Source organism: Castor canadensis, chromosome 8, assembly GCF_047511655.1.
Source record: "Castor canadensis chromosome 8, mCasCan1.hap1v2, whole genome shotgun sequence".
NCBI classification, from domain to species: Eukaryota; Metazoa; Chordata; class Mammalia; order Rodentia; family Castoridae; genus Castor; species Castor canadensis.
Window position 1 is genome coordinate 137,923,275 of NC_133393.1, and position 20,568 is coordinate 137,943,842.

General features: G+C 38.6%; 1 protein-coding gene across 7 annotated transcripts in view; it reads left to right on the forward strand.

Moving 5' to 3' along the window:
* The window catches only part of Ano4 (anoctamin 4), a 391,963-nt gene that overhangs the window by 365,344 nt on the left and 6,051 nt on the right, over positions 1-20,568 (forward strand). For all 7 annotated transcript variants that reach the window (XM_074084215.1, XM_074084216.1, XM_074084217.1 and 4 more), the window contains 3 exons: positions 4,591-4,743; positions 5,837-5,984; positions 16,525-16,644. In XM_074084215.1, coding sequence (XP_073940316.1) covers positions 4,591-4,743; positions 5,837-5,984; positions 16,525-16,644 — 421 coding nt within the window. The remainder of the gene's footprint in view (positions 1-4,590; positions 4,744-5,836; positions 5,985-16,524; positions 16,645-20,568) is intronic.

Consider the following 20,568-nt stretch of genomic DNA (forward strand, 5'->3'; position numbering starts at 1 on the left):
CATATTTCCCCTCACTAATCCCTCCAGTCTCTACAATCTCATGAAATAGACATGCTAAGAAAAGGATCCATGTGCTAGACAGATGCATTTAAAGAGGAATCAAAACCTCTGCTAGGCTTTAAAAAAAAACAGAGGACAAAATTACTTACTTGTAGAAGTACAGGTATTGATTTTCCAATGGATGAACTATTTTGTGAACTTGCACATCTAAGATCCTGAAAATAGGAGTGCACCATTATTTATTCATCCATTCTTCTGGTGATAGACACTTGAGTGGTTTCCAGGTTTGAGCTGCTACAAATCCTTCTGTGAACATCTTGTGCATGCATTTTGATTAATATGTGCACATATTTCTGTTGGGAATTTATGTACAAGAGGAGTTAATGGGCATATGATTGATATGAATTTGTTGATCCTTAGTAGACATTTGTGAATGTGTTCAAAAGTGGTTTGTACCACTTTCGACTTCAACTAGTGATGTAAAAGCTCCAGATACTCCATGTACTCACTAGAAGTTGTCAGGTTCTCTTTTTAAATTTTAGTCATTCTGGTTGGTATGTGATACTGTCTCATCATGGTTTTAATGAAATTTCATGATAACTAGTGATAACTGATCACTACCTTTACATATGTTTGTGATCATTTGGATATCCTCTGTTGAATCTTCATCCAAAACCATGCTTTTATTAGAGTATCTGTCTTTTTCTTAGTGATTTGTAGAAGTTATTTACATGTTATAGATATGAGTCATCTGTTAGATATATCAAATATACTTTTTTAAGAGAGTGACTCTCACTCTCTTAATAGTGTTTTTAAATGAACAGAAGTTTAAAGGTTGTCCTTCTTCAAATTGGTTCCATATACATTTTACAATAAGACTTCTAAATTCTACAAAAAAAAATTCACTGCGATATCGACTAGAATTGAATTAAACCCTTAGAACAAATCCAAGCAAATTCAGATATTTCCCAATCCATGAATATGATATATCCCTGCATTTGCCTTTCTACATTTTCTCTCAGTATTTTTTGGAGTAGATTTTAGAGCACAGGTTTTGTGTAACATAGGCTATATTTACTCCTAGGAACTTTATGAATTTTAGTGAAATTTGAAATCATTTTCTTGTTATAGTTTGAAGCCCTGTGGGCTTGGGTTTATTTGTACTTTGGGGTTTTCTTTTTTGTTTTGCTTATTTTTGAGGATCAAACACAGGGTCTCATGCATGCTAAGAAAACACTATCACTGAACCCCAACCCTAGTTTTATTTTCTGTTTTGTTGCTAGTATAGAAATTTATCATTAGTTTGTATGTTGACCTTATATTAGTCAAATCTGCTAAAGTCTAATATAAATTATAATTGTTTTTAATTTTTTGAAGTTTTCTATACACCCCATCATGTCATCTACAAATGATAATGTTACATTTCCCTTTGCAATCACTATACTTTTTGTTGCTCTTGCCTAGCTACGTCAAAACCATTCATATAATGCTCCATAAAATTAGTGATGTTACACATCCGTGTTCCTGACGTGAGGGTAAAAGTGTTAAATATGTTATCATTAAGTGTGCAGTTAGCTGTATTTTTTGGCACATGCTTCTCACCTCATTAAAGAAGTTTCTTAAATCCTTAGGTTTCTGAGTGTTATTATCATAATTAGATACTAAATCCTATCATATCATGTCCTGAATCTATTGAATGTTTTTGTAGCAATTTTTCCTTTATTGATGTGGTGAAATTCATTGATTGGTTAGGGATTGGTTTGTGTGTTTAAGTTGTTACACAGCCAACCTAGAAAAAATATCCGCTTAGTCATGATGCATTGCTTTTTCTTTAATTGCCAAATTCAACTTACCAATATTTTGCTTATGGTATTTGTATATAAGTCCACAAAAGATATACTATCTTTTTTCTTTCTTGTAATGTTGCTTTCTGATTTTGGCATTATTGTAATGATGGTAGTTTTAAATGGTCTGGGTTGGTATTGCCCCCTTTTTTTTCTATTTTCTCAAACAGTTTGTTTATAACTACTATTATTTCTTCATTGCATATTTCAAAATGTCCATTTTGAAAAGCTGTGTTTTATAAAAAACTTGTCCATTTTATCTAAATTTTCAAATTTACAGTCATAAATTATTTATAATATCCCTTTATTAACTTTTATATGGCCTATAGTAATGCCCACTTTTTTTTACTCCAAATTGCATAATTTGTGTTTATCTCTCTTTTCTCTTCACCGGCCTGTTAGAAGTTTGTTAGTCTTTTCTAAAGACCAACTTTGGGCTTTGTTAAAATAAAGGGGTCTTTGGTTTTATCTCTATTTCATTAATTTCTGAAAAGATACAAAGTAGGTATGATGAAATGTAATCAAAACTTAATGCTAATTCTCCCATGGTATATTTTTATATACCTAAAAATTTTTTTCCTAATTGATCTACTTCTGTGCTACAAAAAAAAAAAAAGAAAAAAAACCTCCCGTCCCCAGACTCTATTGAGAAACAGCAGCTACTGAACGTGGTAGTTAGCTCCTATCACGTGGGTCACACCTGTACCATGTGAAAGGAATTGTTTATTTGACTTAGGCCATAAATTTAACTGTACAATTAAATTTGTTAGATGTCAGATAAAAACTAACAATGAACGAAATGCACTTTCTTTCTCCTTTAAAATCTTGCAGTTATTTTCATTATTAACTCAACCTTAGAGAAATGCTCTTTAGCCAGTTTCTATCTGTAACATCCAGTACTCTTAGTGATTGTAAGAATTATCTCCGCCAGTTTTATTCACATCTGATAGGTTTTCTTTTTCATTGTAATTATAAGTCTGTCACTAAACCAACATTATTTAGTACCTGCAAAGTCTCTTTGTACACAAAACCACTGTAGTGTGTATGTAGAAAACAGAAGCATAAAGAAGTCACCAACCTGCCTTCATGAAGTCCAGTGCAACAGAGGAAAAGAGAGACAGAGAGCCATAACGTCTAGATGTTCCTTCTATGATAGTGAGCAGAGGTATGGGAGCTACCAAAAAAGGCAGTACTATCCAAAGGCTCCAGAAGAGGGCACGTTGGAGCTTACCTTTAAGGGAAGAATAGAATTGCATGAATCTCAACAAAAACTTTAAGTATAGGCTGTGTCCCCACAAAACCAAAAGTCTAATGTGGCCAGAGTGAAGGATTGTTTGGGAAGCCTGGCAGGTGTGTGTATGTTTGGAATTGAGGCTTAGAAGTTTGTGTAGCATCAAATTATTGAGAACCTGAATGACAGGAGGAAAGTTTGGGCTTTATTCTGTAGGCAGTGAGAACCTAGTGAAACAGGGCATGCCAGGAGCTGATAAGCATTTGGCTTGAACCAGGACTGTAGCCACACTGATAGCAGGGGGGCAGGGGGAAGGAGGTAAAAGTTTAGAAGCAAAAAGCCAGCTAGAAATCTGAGTCCGAACTCAAACAAGGATAGTACAGAAAAGGAAGAAATGAGACATTTTTGCAATGTAATTGATGGTACCCATTCAAATGCTGAGCTAATGGAAATCCAGTTTTTATGCAAAAGGACTGAGGGGGGAATAAAAGGAAAGGACTATCATATTAGGAGTACATCTAACTACTGGTGATAACTTTGATCTCTTGGCTAAGCTGATATCTACAGGTTTCTCCCATATAAAAATACTACTTTTCCCTCCATAATTAGCATCATGTGAGGAGATACTGAAAACACAAATAGTCTATTTGCTTCAGTGCTCTTCTGCTATCTTTAGCATTCAGGTGTAGGAGAATAAATATGGTGTGTATATTGTGTACACATGTATGTAATGGAAAAATGAGACCTGTTGAAACTATTCCAGGAATGGGGGGAGGGGAAAAAAGGGAGAGAATGATGGAGGGCATGGATTCAAGTATGATATATTTGATCCATTGTAAAAACTTTTATAAATGTCACAATGTACCTGCAGCACAATAATAATAATAAAAGGAAAAAAAATTACCATGCTGTTAACTAACAGTGATTTTTCTACTGTCCTCACTCCTTCTGTGTTTGTCAGTTAGAAGTGAATCATGAGAAAGAGTCATCCTTTGTTCTCTACTTCTTTCTTATTTATTTGTACCAGTTTACAGCAATGTTTATGTCAGTGTGGACTCAGATACTTAGTCTTTGGGCTACAATTGAGGTTATCATTATTAATTTTGTTGCACAAATTGTTCCAGCTCTGGCCATTGGGAATGCCTCCAAGTTTGTCCTGTGTCCTAATGATGTGTCCCTGTCATTTATTGAATGTTTCTTTGCTTTCTGGCATCACAAGATATTCCAGGCTTATTTTGTATTTTTCTAGCACAGCTCTGAAATCAAACTTTCTTATTATTAGAGGACAATGTTTATAAAGCATCTGGGTCTGAGGTATGCTGCTTGCTCCTAAGATACCATTGTTCCTAGGCCCAGGACACTTATCCAGTGTCCTAGCCATCTTTCTGGAAGAGATGTCCCTTGTAGTTCTGTATTGGGAAAAATTTAAGGACAGTGACACATTCAGATAATTATTCTTTGGAAATAGTAATGGAAAACCAATATTCTTTGTTCTCTTTCTTTTTTCTTCTCTAGTTCTTCAGTTTGGATTCACAACTATCTTTGTGGCAGCCTTTCCTCTAGCACCACTTCTGGCCTTACTAAATAACATAATTGAAATTCGACTTGATGCTTACAAATTCGTCACACAATGGAGGAGACCTTTAGCCTCAAGAGCCAAAGACATAGGTAAGTTAGATTTGGGTATGCTTTTTTAAAGAGCTTAACCATTTTCAGATAAAAGTTTAAAAGCTACCAACCTTCTTATGGCTTCCATATAAGATGATTCAACTACATTTTGCATAGCATAATAATATTAGCTTTGAATAATATTAGACAAAAAGTAAAGCTGCCTATTGGAAAGTTTATAATTTCTGCTGTGAAATAACTTGTACTTAAATAGTTTCTCAATTCGGTTATTTCTACCTTAAGACTTTATAATCTAAATATTGTAATTATTATCACTTTTTAAAATAGATCTTCCAGGCCAGGTATGATGGAGTACACTAGTAGCAATCTCAGCTACTTGAGAGGCCAAGACAGGAGGATAGACGTTCAATGACTGCCTTAGAGAGAAAAAAAATCACAAGACCCTAACTCAAAAACACTTAGTAGCAAAAAAAAGCTGAGGATGTGACCCAAGTGGTAGAGCATTTACACAGCAAGCAAAAGGCCCTGAATTCAAGCCCTAGTCCTGCAAAAAATAAATAAATGAATGAACAAATAAATTGGATCCTTCCATTTGCTTAACTTTGTTCTGTGCTTTCCTGATTCACACGAAGCATGATCCAGTTTTTCCAACAGCAGAAATGAGCTGTGGTCTTTAGATGGTGGCTCTCGCTGACAGTGGCCTTTCAGCCTCCGTATGAAACAAGCTCATCTTCAGTGAGCACCTGCTCTAGGCCACTGTGTCAGGGTCTGGACTTACAAAGATGAGCAGGATGGGACCCTGCCCATCCCCTTGAGGAGCTCCCAGCCTGGTGGTGGCTTGACACTGGGTTGTTAATCTTATCAGATTGTGTTTTGGTGCTTTATCATTGACCATATTTCTCTGACATATCTGATCCTGACCAGTAAGTCATGAGCCCTTAGCACATCCACAGAACTTACGTCATTGCCAAGAAGTTTGGAGGCACAAATTCTTAACTTACTCTTGGCAGCAACGACCAGCGTTTGGACAGCTGAAAGGACCCATGGAAATGACTGAGTTACCCTAGGTGCTTTCATTCTTATTGTCTCTGATGCTGAGTGGGAAGCTAATACCTCATTTCTGTTTGAATAGGAATCTGGTATGGAATTCTTGAAGGCATCGGAATTCTGTCTGTTATTACAAATGCATTCGTCATAGCGATAACATCTGACTTCATCCCTCGCTTGGTGTATGCTTATAAGTATGGCCCTTGTGCTGGCCAAGGAGAAGCAGGGCAAAAGTAAGTGTGCTGTGAAACCATTATGAAATCTCCACTTCCTAGTCATTGTGTGGTGTTGACACTGAGAGAGAAGCCTTAGTTCCGGGGTATGTGGCACACAAGCCCGGATACGCAAGAAGGGCTGTGGTAGGGAAGGTGGAATTATGGCATAATTACACTTTCACCACAAGAAAACACATCTCAATCTCCTGAAGGGTTGGAGATCAAACAAGTCAGACAGGTTTTACATGGGATTTAATGTGAGAGAAGCAATTTATTGTCTTTCCCACCCTCTAACCCCTGCTCTCTATGAATTCAGAAATGTGTGGTACACGAATGTGTGCAACAAAAGGAGTAGTACATGATCTAGTATGTCACTGTGCCATTGTTATGGGTTTGTGAAAGGACAATTAATATGTGATTCACATTGTGTTGATACATTGACTGAAAATTTTATGTGGGAAATATAGAGCCATGTACCTAGAACCCAGTAAGAACTCAGTAAATATTTGTGGAATAAATAACTAAATGATTTTTTTTTCCTAGCTACTAACCTAAGCAGTGTCTATATTTCTCCAGTCTGTTCCCAGTGTTCTGTTCCCAAATCCAGAACACTACATATGTGGTTAGATAAAGCCTAGGCAGCATTATATCATGACATCTTTGTACTTTGGAATAAGGGTAAGCTATATTTTTTTAAATCCCAGAAGTCACAATAGTAGTCTAATTATGGGATTTAGATGTCTGTAGGTCAGAGTGGAGTGTATTGGAGATCTTAGGTCTTCTTAATGTCCCATAAATCATGTCACAGAGGCTAAAGTCTAATACAAGAAGTCTTGCTTCCTTGTTTAGTAGCCTGAGCCAAATTCATCTTCTACAACCATTCTAGTTCCAACAGCCTGAAGAAATAAAGTGCCACCAAATCAACTGAATTAAGCAAATCTGGCCTGAATCCAATTTCATTATTAATCCTACACAAATGCACTGAGGCCAGGATGGTTCAGGAGTGCGATAAAGCGCCTATAATGTTGGTTACTACAATAACCGTGTGGCCATGAAGCACTATCTAGCAACTTTAAGTGAGCATACCATCCCATTTGAAGAGAGATTGAAAGGCTTAGATTTGACTACCCAGGCATTTCTGTCTAATTACAACTGCTGTCAACATTCTCTGCTTGGCTTAGCCTAAAAAAGCTTACCTTCGTTCAAACGACTTTCACACACGTTTTGCATTTTATTCTAAAACAACTCTGGGAGTGCAACGTGCATTATTAGCCTCACTTTGAGGAGCAGGAAAAGATTAAGGGAGGTTAAGTCCAAAATCAGAAGGCAGAGTAACTGCTGATGCCCACGCAGAGGTGGAGCCCTACCAATATGGAGCTCTCCATCCAGTGTCACACGGCTCCTTAGAGTCACCAACAAGTGGTTGTCTGCTCTTCTAACAGTTTAAATCTCAGTGGTTAGGTCAATTCTTTCCCAATTCCAATTTGGTGAAGCCTGTATTGGCTTTTGGAGAACCAAAGAAGAAAGTGGGAACATTTCTGCATAAGATTGATAGTGAATCAAGCTTTAGAATTCTAGCAACCAAGTAGGTTTAAGACAGTGTTCATGGTGATTAAAATTTATCAATTGCCCCCTTAATTCAGTTTTATTGGACTCTCAAGGGCTTCTCTTTTTTTCCTTTGCAAACCTTTCTCTTTGATTTAAGAGCCCTCTGCCACTTTCAATCTATAATTCGGCCTCTTGTCTTTTAATCCACAGATCATTTTTCTTATTTTCCAACCATTATATTTATGTATGTTTCTTCATGAATCTTATTTTCTGCCCTAGCAGCCAGCCACCCTATAACTTTTCAGAGCTTTGCTCCCCTCCTCCTTCTTCCTTTTACAATTCAGAAATGCTTTAAAAATGATTGAACTTAACAGAGTAAAGCAGTGTCAAATTTTAGAAAGTCAGAGGCTTTGGGGGTAGCCTGCGGGGTTGTAGTCAAATCTCACTGAAGATATAACCCATCTGTGAAAGTATATTATAACCCATCTGTGAAAGTATATTTCAATTTCAATTGAACCTAAACAAAAGTACTCCATCCAATCCAATCACCTCATCTCTCTCCAGAGCTCCAGGTTACAACCATGGTTCCTTCTATGGTTCTTTCAGCATTCTCTACCTTCTCATGAATATCCTACATCCTTTGGTTCACATGGCCCTTGTCCCTGTGATAGCACATTCCTGTCTGCTATATGGGTGCTGTCCCCAAACACATTGTAAACTGGTTGAAAGCAAAGACCACATCTTGTATACCTGTGCGTTCCAAGCTCAGCCCCTCTGCTGCTGTCTTCAGGCGTGGTGGGAAGACACTCTTATTTTTCAGTCAGAGATAAAATAAAATAAATGGTTTAAGTCACACTGTCCTCTACATATGGGGTGCACAAGAATTTTTCAGTTATTTTCATCTTTCCTCTGGGTGTGTTCCTTCTCATCAGCTGTAGCTTAGCTTGCTGATTCTTGGACCCTCAGACTGCCTGATGTTTGCAAAATGAAGTCATCTCCTCTTTCATAGTGTTTTCACATGAGTCCTTAGCTTAGAGAACTCTGGGCAGGCATCAGGACACAAAAATTGTGATGTGTACTTGAAGATGTGAGCTATAAAATAGTTCTGCTACTCAGAGTTAAAATGTCAGTCGAGCCATGTGTAGCGGTACATGCCTATGACCTCAGTCACTTGGGAGGCAGAGACAGGAGAATTGTGTTTTGAGGCCAGTCCAGGCAAAAGCATGAGACCCTATTAAAAAAAAAAAAACTAAAAGCAGAAAGAACTGGAGGTATGAATCAAGTGGTACAGCACTTGCCTAGCAAGTGCAGGGCCCTGAATTCAAGTTCTAGTACCACAATGCATTGACAAACTAAAAGTTTTTCCAGACAACACAAATAACCAGTTCAATTTTTTTCCCAATGAATATACTAAAATGACTTTGTTATTAGAAAGACATGGGCTAGGGTTTTTTTTAATATTCCATAAGGATACGTGCTGCCTTTAGAATTATTATGAAGTATATTCCTTTAAAAAGATGCCCTTGATTGGACTTTGAGCACATGATAAAAGCGAGAGCACACAAGGGAGGGGTGAGGATAGGTAAGACACCTAAAAAATTAGCTAGCATTTGTTGCCCTTAACGCAGAGAAACTAAAGCAGATACCTTAAAGCAACTGAGGCCAATAGGAAAAGGGGACCAGGAACTAGAGAAAAGGTTAGATCAAAAAGAATTAACCTAGAAGGTAACACCCACGCACAGGAAATCAATGTGAGTCAATGCCCTGTATAGCTATCCTTATCTCAACCAGCAAAAACCCTTGTTCCTTCCTATTATGGCTTATACTCTCTCTACAACAAAATTAGAGATAAGGGCAAAATAGTTTCTGCCGGGTATTGAGGGGGTAGGGGGGAGAGGGAGGGGGCGGAGTGGGTGGTAAGGGAGGGGGTGGGGGCAGGGGGGAGAAATGAACCAAGCCTTGTATGCACATATGAATAATAAAATTAAAAAAAAAAAAGATGCCCTTGGCAACTGATATTAACCAAATCTAATTTTCCCATAGAAGCAGTGATGTCATAAAGAGTTAGGACTTTGATCAAGGACCCACTATTCAAATTTTTACATTACTAGCCACAAATATCTTCGTTTTTTAAACTCAGGGCTTCACGCTTGGTAAGCAGGTACTCTACCACTTGAGCCACTCCACCAGCTCACAAATATTTTATTTCATAGATAAGAGTTAATTTATATGTAGAAACTACAATCATGGAAATGGATTGACACCATCACCGTTCATGGTTGTGTTTTAAAAGATAAAGTTTACAATCTTATTCATAATATCTGACACTTTTATTGCAACCAGTCAGAAGTCAGAAGTTCTCTTTCTTCTGGTCTCATCATTTTAGCCTGAGAAGCTTTATCTGTTAAGCAGAATTGACTTTAAATGCATAAACCCAATCTTACTTCCTCTAGCCTTTTTCTAACCTTTGATTCCTATCCCCAGGCTATTGGTGTCACAATATCTAAAACTTCACAAGCAAATTTGGTGACATAATTTGAAGACATTCTGCAGTGAGTTTGATCTGAAATCCATAAACCTAAAAGTTAACTTCTGGTTCTGTTCTTCCTCCTAAAACTAGTGATAATCATCATTTCCTTGTGTATTAAAGGGTTAAAAACAATAAGTAATAAATTTTCATGAAAACAAAAGTCTTACTTTTAAATGAATGAGATCTCAGAAGTCACTTAAAAGAGGTACACTTCCTCATCCACACAAGGCCCCCCTTACATAAGACGTTTTCTGAATATTCTTTCTTGGAAATGCCTTCAGAAACCATCTACTGGCCCCATAAGAACATTGACTTTTAACATTATATTCACCAGGAACCCTTCCTCTGCCTGATACTATTGAGGCGGGCAACTCTCACTTCTTTCTGACTATTGGTCTCACTGTCTCTCCACCTGGGAGCTCGTAGAGGGTATGTAGAGCTTCTACCAGCTAGTCAAGTGACAGACATGGCTCTGCTGCTGTCTGTGACCCTCTGCTGTGACAGACAAGTGAGTTGACACATGGGCATCACTGGCTGAGCTGTATACAGTAAAATGTGGGAAATAACACTTCCCTGAATTCACAGCAGCCTCAACTATTTGATGTTGGCAACAGCTGATATTCTACCAAGGGGGAAAAAATTATTGAGATGCCTAGAATGTTCGTTATTGGGAGCACTTCTTCCTCCCTGATCACAGGAATGAAATGGCAAGACGACTTATAGAGCTGAGGACTGTGTATGTGTACACTCAGTCCATATTCCATGCTTAGCACCAAGAAGGTATAAGCAGCCATTCATTCAGGGTACATTTTCAAATTGGATTTGTGACTGGCATTACCTACCTTTGGTTAATAAGTAGCTTCACAGATTTCTCCTCTTTATTTTGAGGAGTAGGGGGGATGAGACACCATGAGACAGGTGTTTTAGTTGAATTTAGACACTATCAATGAAGTTTTTAAGAGAACAGTGGGCAGCAGCTTTATTCTTTGCAAAGTCTTAGGGCTGCTGTGTGAGATTAGATTGTAGGAAGCATCGAGAATATTCCAGATCAGTGCTGGGTTTGGGTTTTGTTTTGTTTTTTTGCCAATTTCCAGAGCACCTTCACCTTACCACTGCTCAGCTCCTGAGAAGACTCTGCTAGATTCTGTATTTCACAACATGCCTCCCTCTTGGTGACAGCTAATAATCATCAAGGTTTTAAATTTGTTTTCATGTCAAGTTCATAGATGATAGAGCTGTCATTCCCAACCGTCCTTCCAAGGACGGGTAGGTGAGGAGTGAGGCATGTTTGCTTAACCCACTAGTGGCTTGAAAAATGGGACTTTCAGCTTGGCTCATGTTTTCAAGGCTTTGATAAAGCCAGTGATTTGTCTTGAGCAAGACAACATGCAAAACTCATGTGCTTGTCTCTTTTGGTTTAACATTCAGCAGTTGGGGATTTTCACATCAGACATACTAATAAGAAGAAACCAAAGACTGTGATTCATTCCTTTAATAATTATTTATTGCCCTCCTGCTAGATGCAAGAAGTAAACAAATAATCACCACTCCCATCTATCTTGCTAGATGTTAAGCACAATAGATACTGTGCATACATCTCTTAATTTAATCTCTACAATGACCCCGTGAGGTGGGCACATTTGTCACATAAGGAAGTTACATGGGACCAAGTGTGGTGCTGTGGCTCAGCTCCTCAGAAGGCAGAAACAGGAGGATCACGGTTCAAGGCCAGCTCTGGCGATTTTGTTATTCCTCGTCCAGTCTTAAGATAATGTTCTGAATATAAAATGCTGCTTAAAGAAAAATGTAAAAAAATGTTAACTGCACATGAAGTTTCAAACATTGTTATTTCAGTAAATGAATATGTTCATACTTATAAAACACTTTATTTTGGTGGCACTAGGGTTTGAACTCAAGGCCTGCATACTTGCTAGGCAAGTGCTCTACTACTTTAACCACTCCCCAAGATCTTTTTTTTTTTTCTTTTATTATTCATATGTGCATACAAGGCTTGGGTCATTTCTCCCCCCTGCCCCCACCCCCTCCTTTACCACCCACACCGCCCCCTCCCTCTCCCCCCACCTCAATACCCAGCAGAAACTATTTTGCCCTTATTTCTAATTTTGTTGTAGAGAGAGTATAAGCAATAATAGGAAGGAACAAGGGGTTTTGCTGGTTGAGATAAGGATAGCTCTACAGGGCATTGACTCACATTGATTTCCTGTGCGTGTGTGTTACCTTCTAGGTTAATTCTTTTTGACCTAACCTTTTCTCTAGTTCCTGGTCCTCTTCTCCTATTGGCCTCAGTTGCTTTTAAGGTATCTGCTTTAGTTTCTCTGCGTTAAGGGCAACAAATGCTAGCTAGTTTTTTAGGTGTCTTACCTATCCTCACCCCTCCCTTGTGTGCTCTCGCTTTTATCATGTGCTCAAAGTCCAATCCCATTGTTGTGTTTGCCCTTGATCTAATGTCCACATATGAGGGAGAACATACGATTTTTGGTCTTCTGGGCCAGGCTAACCTCACTCAGAATGATGTTCTCCAATTCCATCCATTTACCAGCGAATGATAACATTTCATTCTTCTTCATGGCTGCATAAAATTCCATTGTGTTTACAGATACCACATTTTCTTAATCCATTCGTCAGTGGTGGGGCATCTTGGCTGTTTCCATGACTTGGCTATTGTGAATAGTGCCGCAATAAACATGGGTGTGCAGGTGCCTCTGGAGTAACCTGTGTCACAGTCTTTTGGGTATATCCCCAAGAGTGGTATTGCTGGATCAAATGGTAGATCGATGTCTAGCTTTTTTTTTTTTTTTGCTTTTTTTTTTTTTTTTCATTTTTCTTTTATTATTCATATGTGCATACAAGGCTTGGTTCATTTCTCCCCCCTGCCCCCACCCCCTCCCTTACCACCCACTCCACCCCCTCCCGCTCCCCCCTCTCAATACCCAGCAGAAACTATTTTGCCCTTATCTCTAATTTTGTTGTAGAGAGAGTATAAGCAATAATAGGAAGGAACAAGGGGTTTTGCTGGTTGAGATAAGGATAGCTATACAGGGCATTGACTCACATTGATTTCCTGTGCGTGGGTGTTACCTTCTAGGTTAATTCTTTTTGATCTAACCTTTTCTCTAGTTCCTGGTCCCCTTTTCCTATTGGCCTCAGTTGCTTTAAGGTATCTGCTTTAGTTTCTCTGCATTAAGGGCAACAAATGCTAGCTAGTTTTTTAGGTGTCTTGCCTATCCTCACCCCTCCCTTGTGTGCTCTCACTTTTATCATGTGCTCATAGTCCAATCCCCTTGTTGTGTTTGCCCTTGATCTAATGTCCACATATGAGGGAGAACATACGATTTTTGGTCTTTTGAGCCAGGCTAACCTCACTCAGAATGATGTTCTCCAATTCCATCCATTTACCAGCGAATGATAACATTGCATTCTTCTTCATGGCTGCATAAAATTCCATGGTATATAGATACCACATTTTCTTAATCCATTCGTCAGTGGTGGGGCATCTTGGCTGTTTCCATAACTTGGCTATTGTGAATAGTGCCGCAATAAACATGGATGTGCAGGTGCCTCTGGAGTAACAGTCTTTTGGGTATATCCCCAAGAGTGGTATTGCTGGATCAAATGGTAGATCAATGTCCAGCTTTTTAAGTAGCCTCCAAATTTTTTTCCAGAGTGGTTGTACTAGTCTACATTCCCACCAACAGTGTAAGAGGGTTCTTTTTTCCCCGCATCCTTGCCAACACCTGTTGTTGGTGGTGTTGCTGATGATGGCTATTCTAACAGGGGTGAGGTGGAATCTTAGTGTGGTTTTAATTTGCATTTCCTTTATTGCTAGAGATGGTGAGCATTTTTTCATGTGTTTTTTGGCCATTTGAATTTCTTCTTTTGAGAAAGTTCTGTTTAGTTCACTTGCCCATTTCTTTATTGGTTCATTAGTTTTGGGAGAATTTAGTTTTTTAAGTTCCCTATATATTCTGGTTATCAGTCCTTTGTCTGATGTATAGCTGGCAAATATTTTCTCCCACTCTGTGGGTGTTCTCTTCAGTTTAGAGACCATTTCTTTTGATGAACAGAAGCTTTTTAGTTTTATGAGGTCCCATTTATCTATGCTGTCTCTTAGTTGCTGTGCTGCTGGGGTTTTGTTGAGAAAGTTCTTACCTATACCTACTAATTCCAGAGTATTTCCTACTCTTTCCTGTATCAACTTTAGAGTTTGGGGTCTGATATTAAGATCCTTGATCCGTTTTGAGTTAATATTGGTATAGGGTGATATACATGGATCTAGTTTCAGTTTTTTGCAGACTGCTAACCAGTTTTCCCAGCAGTTTTTGTTGAAGAGACTGCTATTTCTCCATCGTATGTTTTTAGCTCCTTTGTCAAAGACAAGTTGGTTATAGTTGTGTGGCTTCATATCTGGTCCTCTGTTCTGTTCCACTGGTCTTCATGTCTGTTTTTGTGCCAGTACCATACTGTTTTTATTGCTACTGCTTTGTAATATAGTTTGAAGTCAGGTATTGTGATACCTCCTGCATTGTTCTTTTGACTGAGTATTGCCTTGGCTATTCGTGGCTTCCTGTGTTTCCATATAAATTTCACGGTAGATTTTTCGATCTCTTTAATGAATGTCATTGGAATTTTGATGGGAATTGCATTAAACATGTAGATTACTTTAGGGAGTATCGACATTTTTACTATGTTGATTCTACCAATCCATGAGCATGGGAGATCTCTCCACTTTCTATAGTCTTCCTCAATCTCTTTCTTCAGAAGTGTATAGTTTTCCTTGTAGAGGTCTTTCACATCTCTTGTTAGGTTTACACCTAGGTATTTGATTTTTTTTGAGGCTATTGTAAATGGAATTATTTTCATGTATTCTTTTTCAGTTTGCTCATTGTTAGTGTATAGAAATGCTAATGATTTTTCTATGTTGATTTTATATCCTGCTACCTTGCTATAGCTATTGATGATGTCTAGAAGCTTCTGAGTAGAGTTTTTCCCCAAGATCTTTTTACTTAGTTGTTTTTCAGATAGTGTCCCATGCTGTTTGGTCCAGGCAAAACAACTGTGATCCTCCTACCCATGACTCCTACGTGTCTGGAATTATAGGCAAGACCCACCATGCTAAGCTTCTTCTCACTAACATTTTGCCTGGGCTAGCTTCAAACCATAATCTTCCTGTCTCTACTTCCTGAATAGCTGGGATTACAAGTATGAGCCACCACACCCAGCTATAACATACTTTTAAAAGACACATGTATAAGAAGTTTCTAAGAGTGCTACTTGCTTGGACTTTTAAAAGCTACTATTTCTTGAATGGCAATGTTGATGGAGTGATTGATTCTATTACCTATTCAATTGAGAAGGATCAATAGAATCTCTGGTATTTAATTTCCCTCCAATCAAATCAATGGAATTCCTACACTGCACAGGATTTTGCTAGGTCCTAGGATACAAAAATACGTAAGACACTTTGCTCCCAAAACTCTACAGTCCAAAGGAGAAGACACACATACACAGCCACCACCAGGACAAGCTATGTGGTAACTGTGAGAGAAGAGCAGTGGCACTTAGAGAAGGAAGGGGGCGAGTTGTTCTCACGGGAAAAAGGAAGTCTTCCGCAAGGAATGGTGTGGCAGTCAACCACTGAAGTACAAGTACTGTTTCCACTCATGTATTTGTTACTTTTATCATCACTGTGACCAAATATCTGACAAAAACAACTTCGGGAGGAAAAGTTTAACTTGGCTCTTGGTTTCAGAGGGGTTATGTTTCTGAGTCCACAGTGAGGCAGAACATCATGGCAGTGGGAGTGTGTGACAGAGGCTGCTCACCTCATGGTGAACAGGAAGCAGAGAGACAGGAAGGGGCCAGGGACAAGATACCCTCAAGGAACCCACACACACACCCTGTGACCTACTTCCTCCAGCCGAGGCCCCACCTCCTAAAGTTTCCAGAACCTCCCAAAATAGTGCCACCAGCTGGGGACCTAAGGTTTAACACATGAACCTGGGGGCCATCTCAGATTCAAACCATAACAACTCATGAAGAATGGATCAGGTGATTCCAACAGAAAAGACACCGGAGCACAGGCATGAACGCATGCAATGCATTCAGGGTACAGCATAGATGTGAGCGGACGAGGAGGATCATATTTGCACTAATCACACTCGAATGAATTCCTTACTCTTAATGTGTGGGTGTGATCAGTGCAAGACACCGTGTCTTACATATAATTGGTGCCATCGTGCAATGGTGTGTTTCTTCTGTTTCACTGAAGCACTGATTAGAGCAGTGTGATGATTCTACACAGAATGGGCAAAAGAAATAACTCGCTCCAGATTTGTCATGCCCAGAGTATCTGGATCTCCCAGTGAAAGATCCAGTGACAAGGCAGGGCCTTTGGGAAGCAGGGAATTGGATGCAGAGAGGTGATTCACTTATAACTTTGGCATCTGTACTCTCTCGTAGGTGTATGGTTGGCTATGTAAATGCCAGCTTGTCTGTGTTTCGAATTTCGGACTTTGAGAACCGGTCTGAGCCCGAGTCTGATGGCAGTGAGTTCTCGGGGACTCCCCTCAAGTACTGCAGGCAAGTGTGGAACTCACATGGTTCTACCAAAGTTGGACTGGCCCTAGACTACCATGGGAGGTCTTGCTCCCACAGCCCCTTCTGGCTCAATGCATTTAAAGCGGTGGCTCTCAACCTTGACTATGCGTTAAAATCATCTGGGGAATTTTAAAACCTAAATCAGTGTATAGGGGGGTGGAATGCAGACACCAGTGTGGTTAAGAATCCCAGGTGCAAAGTTGAGGGTCACTAGCTTAAAGGGAAGCACTAGGAATATAGAGGTCAAGGGTTAGATTCTGGGCAAGGACTCAGGGACAGATAGTCTCCAGGTGGTTTATGTGACAGCTTCTGAGGGCACTTGTCATTGTTCCACTTCTCCCTCATGCCCTTACTGTGTAACATCACCTTTCCACATGTTCAACAACTCAGGTACATGGGCAGAGCCTCAAGTGGCTGGCTGCAGGTTCTACCACAGTAGCCTCAGCAGCAATGCTCATTTTCCCTCTCTCTCCCTCTAAGAGGAAATTAAACAGTGCCTCTTGGTATTTATTCAGTAATATGTAAAGAAGAATGTATTGAGGACTTACTATGCCTCAGAAACTGTCACTACTTTAATCACGTCAGCCTTCTATAGTAGGCAGTATTGTCATCACAGCATTCTTTCAAGTAGCTTCTTTACTAGAGAAACCACAAGGGTATGAATAAGACACTTCTGCCATATGCCACACTGGCCTGGAAAGGACCAGTGTCCTTCAGATAGAGTCTTAACACTAAGGGTCCAGCATAAATCTTTCTGGCATTGATGAATAGCACCTCTGGATAGGAAGTGTCAGCTTTCTCTGAGCCAAAACCAGATGGTCCTTCTTTTATGCTAACCTCTTAACTACTCATGTAAAATAGTGCATTTGCTCATTCTTTCCTTCACCTATAATGGTTCTTCTTTCAGAGAAATGGGCACAGGCATAAAAATTTGATGTTGGGATGAAACTTATGCACTTATTCCCGGTTTAAGAAACCAGATCCTTGAGAATAGAAACTGGTTGGCTTGAGAGAACAAGTGCACTCTGCAAGCTTACCACATAGACAATGGAGACGTGACCATCAATGACCTTGGATGCACAGCTCCAGGAAGACAAGAACTCATGAGAAAAGCCAGCTGGTCCCCACTGCTATGTAGTGACAGTACACTAAATACCCAAATTTACCAAAGTCCCACTGGCTGCCAGGTCTCACCACATGGCTTATTTCCAACTTCCACATGGATGAACAAGTAAAATGAGGAGAAAGTGGCTGGGATATAGGCCGGTATTGCTCCCTGCAGAAGTCTGAAGGGGGAGTAAGCACCATGCAACAATATTTGATGCTTTCTTCAATAGATGCTTCAACTTGCCTGTCCAAACCATTTCATGCAGGAAATTACTTAGCAAGCATTATAAAAGGGTTCAAAATTAAAAGCCAAATATTATTTGGAGTTCAAAACCTTTTAGACATTAAAAAAGAAAGATAAAACACACAGCCTTCCTCATCTTTTGCTTTCTGACTTATAATTCATTCTATTTGTCCCACATAATGGCAAAAAAGTAGATTCTACAAATTACTGATATAATTAGAATTGTTGATATTATCATCATTAAGTTATGATTGTTTTGCTTAGCATTTTTAAAAACCTTGCTAAATATCTTCAGATTTATTTAACATTTTCAATTATGGGAAAAATTTATATATATCTCTATATACATATCTTTGTATCTAAATATGTATATAGATACATATTTATGAAAAATAGAAATCTAGGCTTCTATTTTCAGTCATATAGCAGGCAATGCACCTGAATCAGCTCTCAGGTTGAAGTTAAACAGGCCTGGAGGCATGGCTTCAGTGGTAGAGCACTTGCCTAGCAAGTGTACCACCAAAAAAAGAAAACATAGAAGTGACCAGCCTGTGAGTAAATCTAAACATGAATTATACAACATAGCTATAATATATTCACACCAGAGTCTGTTGTACAGCAGTAAAAATAAACGAGCTACAAGTACCAGCATTGATGAATCCTGAAATGTGATCATGAAGAGAATAAGCCCCAGAAGTATAGTAACCTTTCATAAGGTTCATAACCAAACAAAAATAAACCTTTATACTATTCACACATGTATATACATATACAAAATTAAATGCAAATATTATTAATGATAAAAATGAAATTCAACAAAGGGATAGCAATGGAATGAGATGAAGCAGGAACACAGAGGAAGTGTAAGATAAATAAAATTAGTTAAAAGAGGAACATGAATGGACCAATAAGGTTAGTTATAAATCAAGAATTCTGATTAGGCCAATTCTGTGCACCTGGGAGTCAAAATAATATAATACACAAAGGATGAAGAATAGTCAAGACACTTTTAAAGATAGACTTGTCCTAGTTAAGACATAGTATAAAATCATAGTAAATAATGAGTGTAGTGTTGTTATAGGAACAGATAAATACAAAATGGAATAGAGTTGAGGACTCAAAAATATGTTGTAGAACAACTAAAGATGCAATCACAGAAAATTCATATAATATGATGCCATTTATGTACAGTCCAAAGCAAAAAAAACTAAGTACTATCTGATTTAGTAATTCCTGTGCAGAGAAAACTAAAGAAAAGCAAGAGGATGGTCATCACAAAAATTAGAATACCCTTAACCTCTCAGGATGCCTGGGATGCCAGCAAGGCATTTCTAAAACAATGACTATATTTATATGTTTTGTCTTGGATGGGGTTCTATGAGATTCACTCATTCTTTCAAATTTATATCTATTTTTTTTATTTTCACAGTTAAAAATGGGAATAAACTAGCTATACCTTACTAGGAAAAGTAATGTTTGCAGGTCAAACAGGCCTGAGAAATAGAGACAGCTTCAAGAAATACATTAATTTAATCTAAAAGGAAATTTTCTGCCTTCCTACATGTAAAACTGAAGCCAAGAATTTAACAGTGTCACTTTCTGACAACTGAGTCACTTGGAAATTCTTCCTCCAAATACGAATGCCATGGGACTACCTAATAGAGTCTTTAGAGGTTAGAGAAGCGATTTTATTCACATTGAAATTGGGCCTTGTGGCTGGTTCTACAGAGGCAGAGGAAGTGTTCTCTTTGTACAAGTGCCCCACTTTGCAAATAAATAGCATCACAACAAAAGCAGAGAAGCAGGGTAGGGTAGGGCTCAGTAGTAAAGCACAGAAGCAAGTACTTAGCATGATAGAGTCCATGGATTCAGTCCCCAGCACACACACCAAAAAAGTGAGAAACAGAGCACAAATGGCATTTGAGCATGGCCCCTTCCTTAACCTCTGGAAGAGACCACTGAGGTCAAGGGTAGGCTGAAGTATGAACTCACAACACTTGTAACCTGCAAACAAAGCTAGACTCCAAGATTTTAGAGTAAGGTGAGCCATGCAGACTCTAATTTTATTATAGGGAAAATGGTACCCAGAAAAGAATTCTCAGTGGTAGTGAACACTGTTGTGTAAAAAGTTTAAGGAGTCAATGAAGATGACACTGGAAAGAATTTGAGGCCCCTCCTTTTGTAAACATACTTTTGTCTAATAATCAGCCATCTATATAATAAAAAGCATACTTCTACTTTTCTTTTAGGATATTTACTTGGACTATATCTGAAATATAACTAACTAAAGATGACATTTTTATCTTTATTGCAGAAAATTCAAATTTTAGTTACTGACTAGCATCTACTTTTCAAAAAGTAAGTGAAGGTTAAAACAATCCCTGCAAATTTTTAGTCCTGTACAAAATTCTTCCTCCTAAAAGTCCATGCATAGTTATTGGGCCTATGACAAGAATAGTTTCTATAACTACGTATTAGAGCGGTGTTTTATGTGATCTCCTAACCCTCACCACTGCAGAGAGAGCCAGCAATTTGAAGGAACTGATAAATTCATT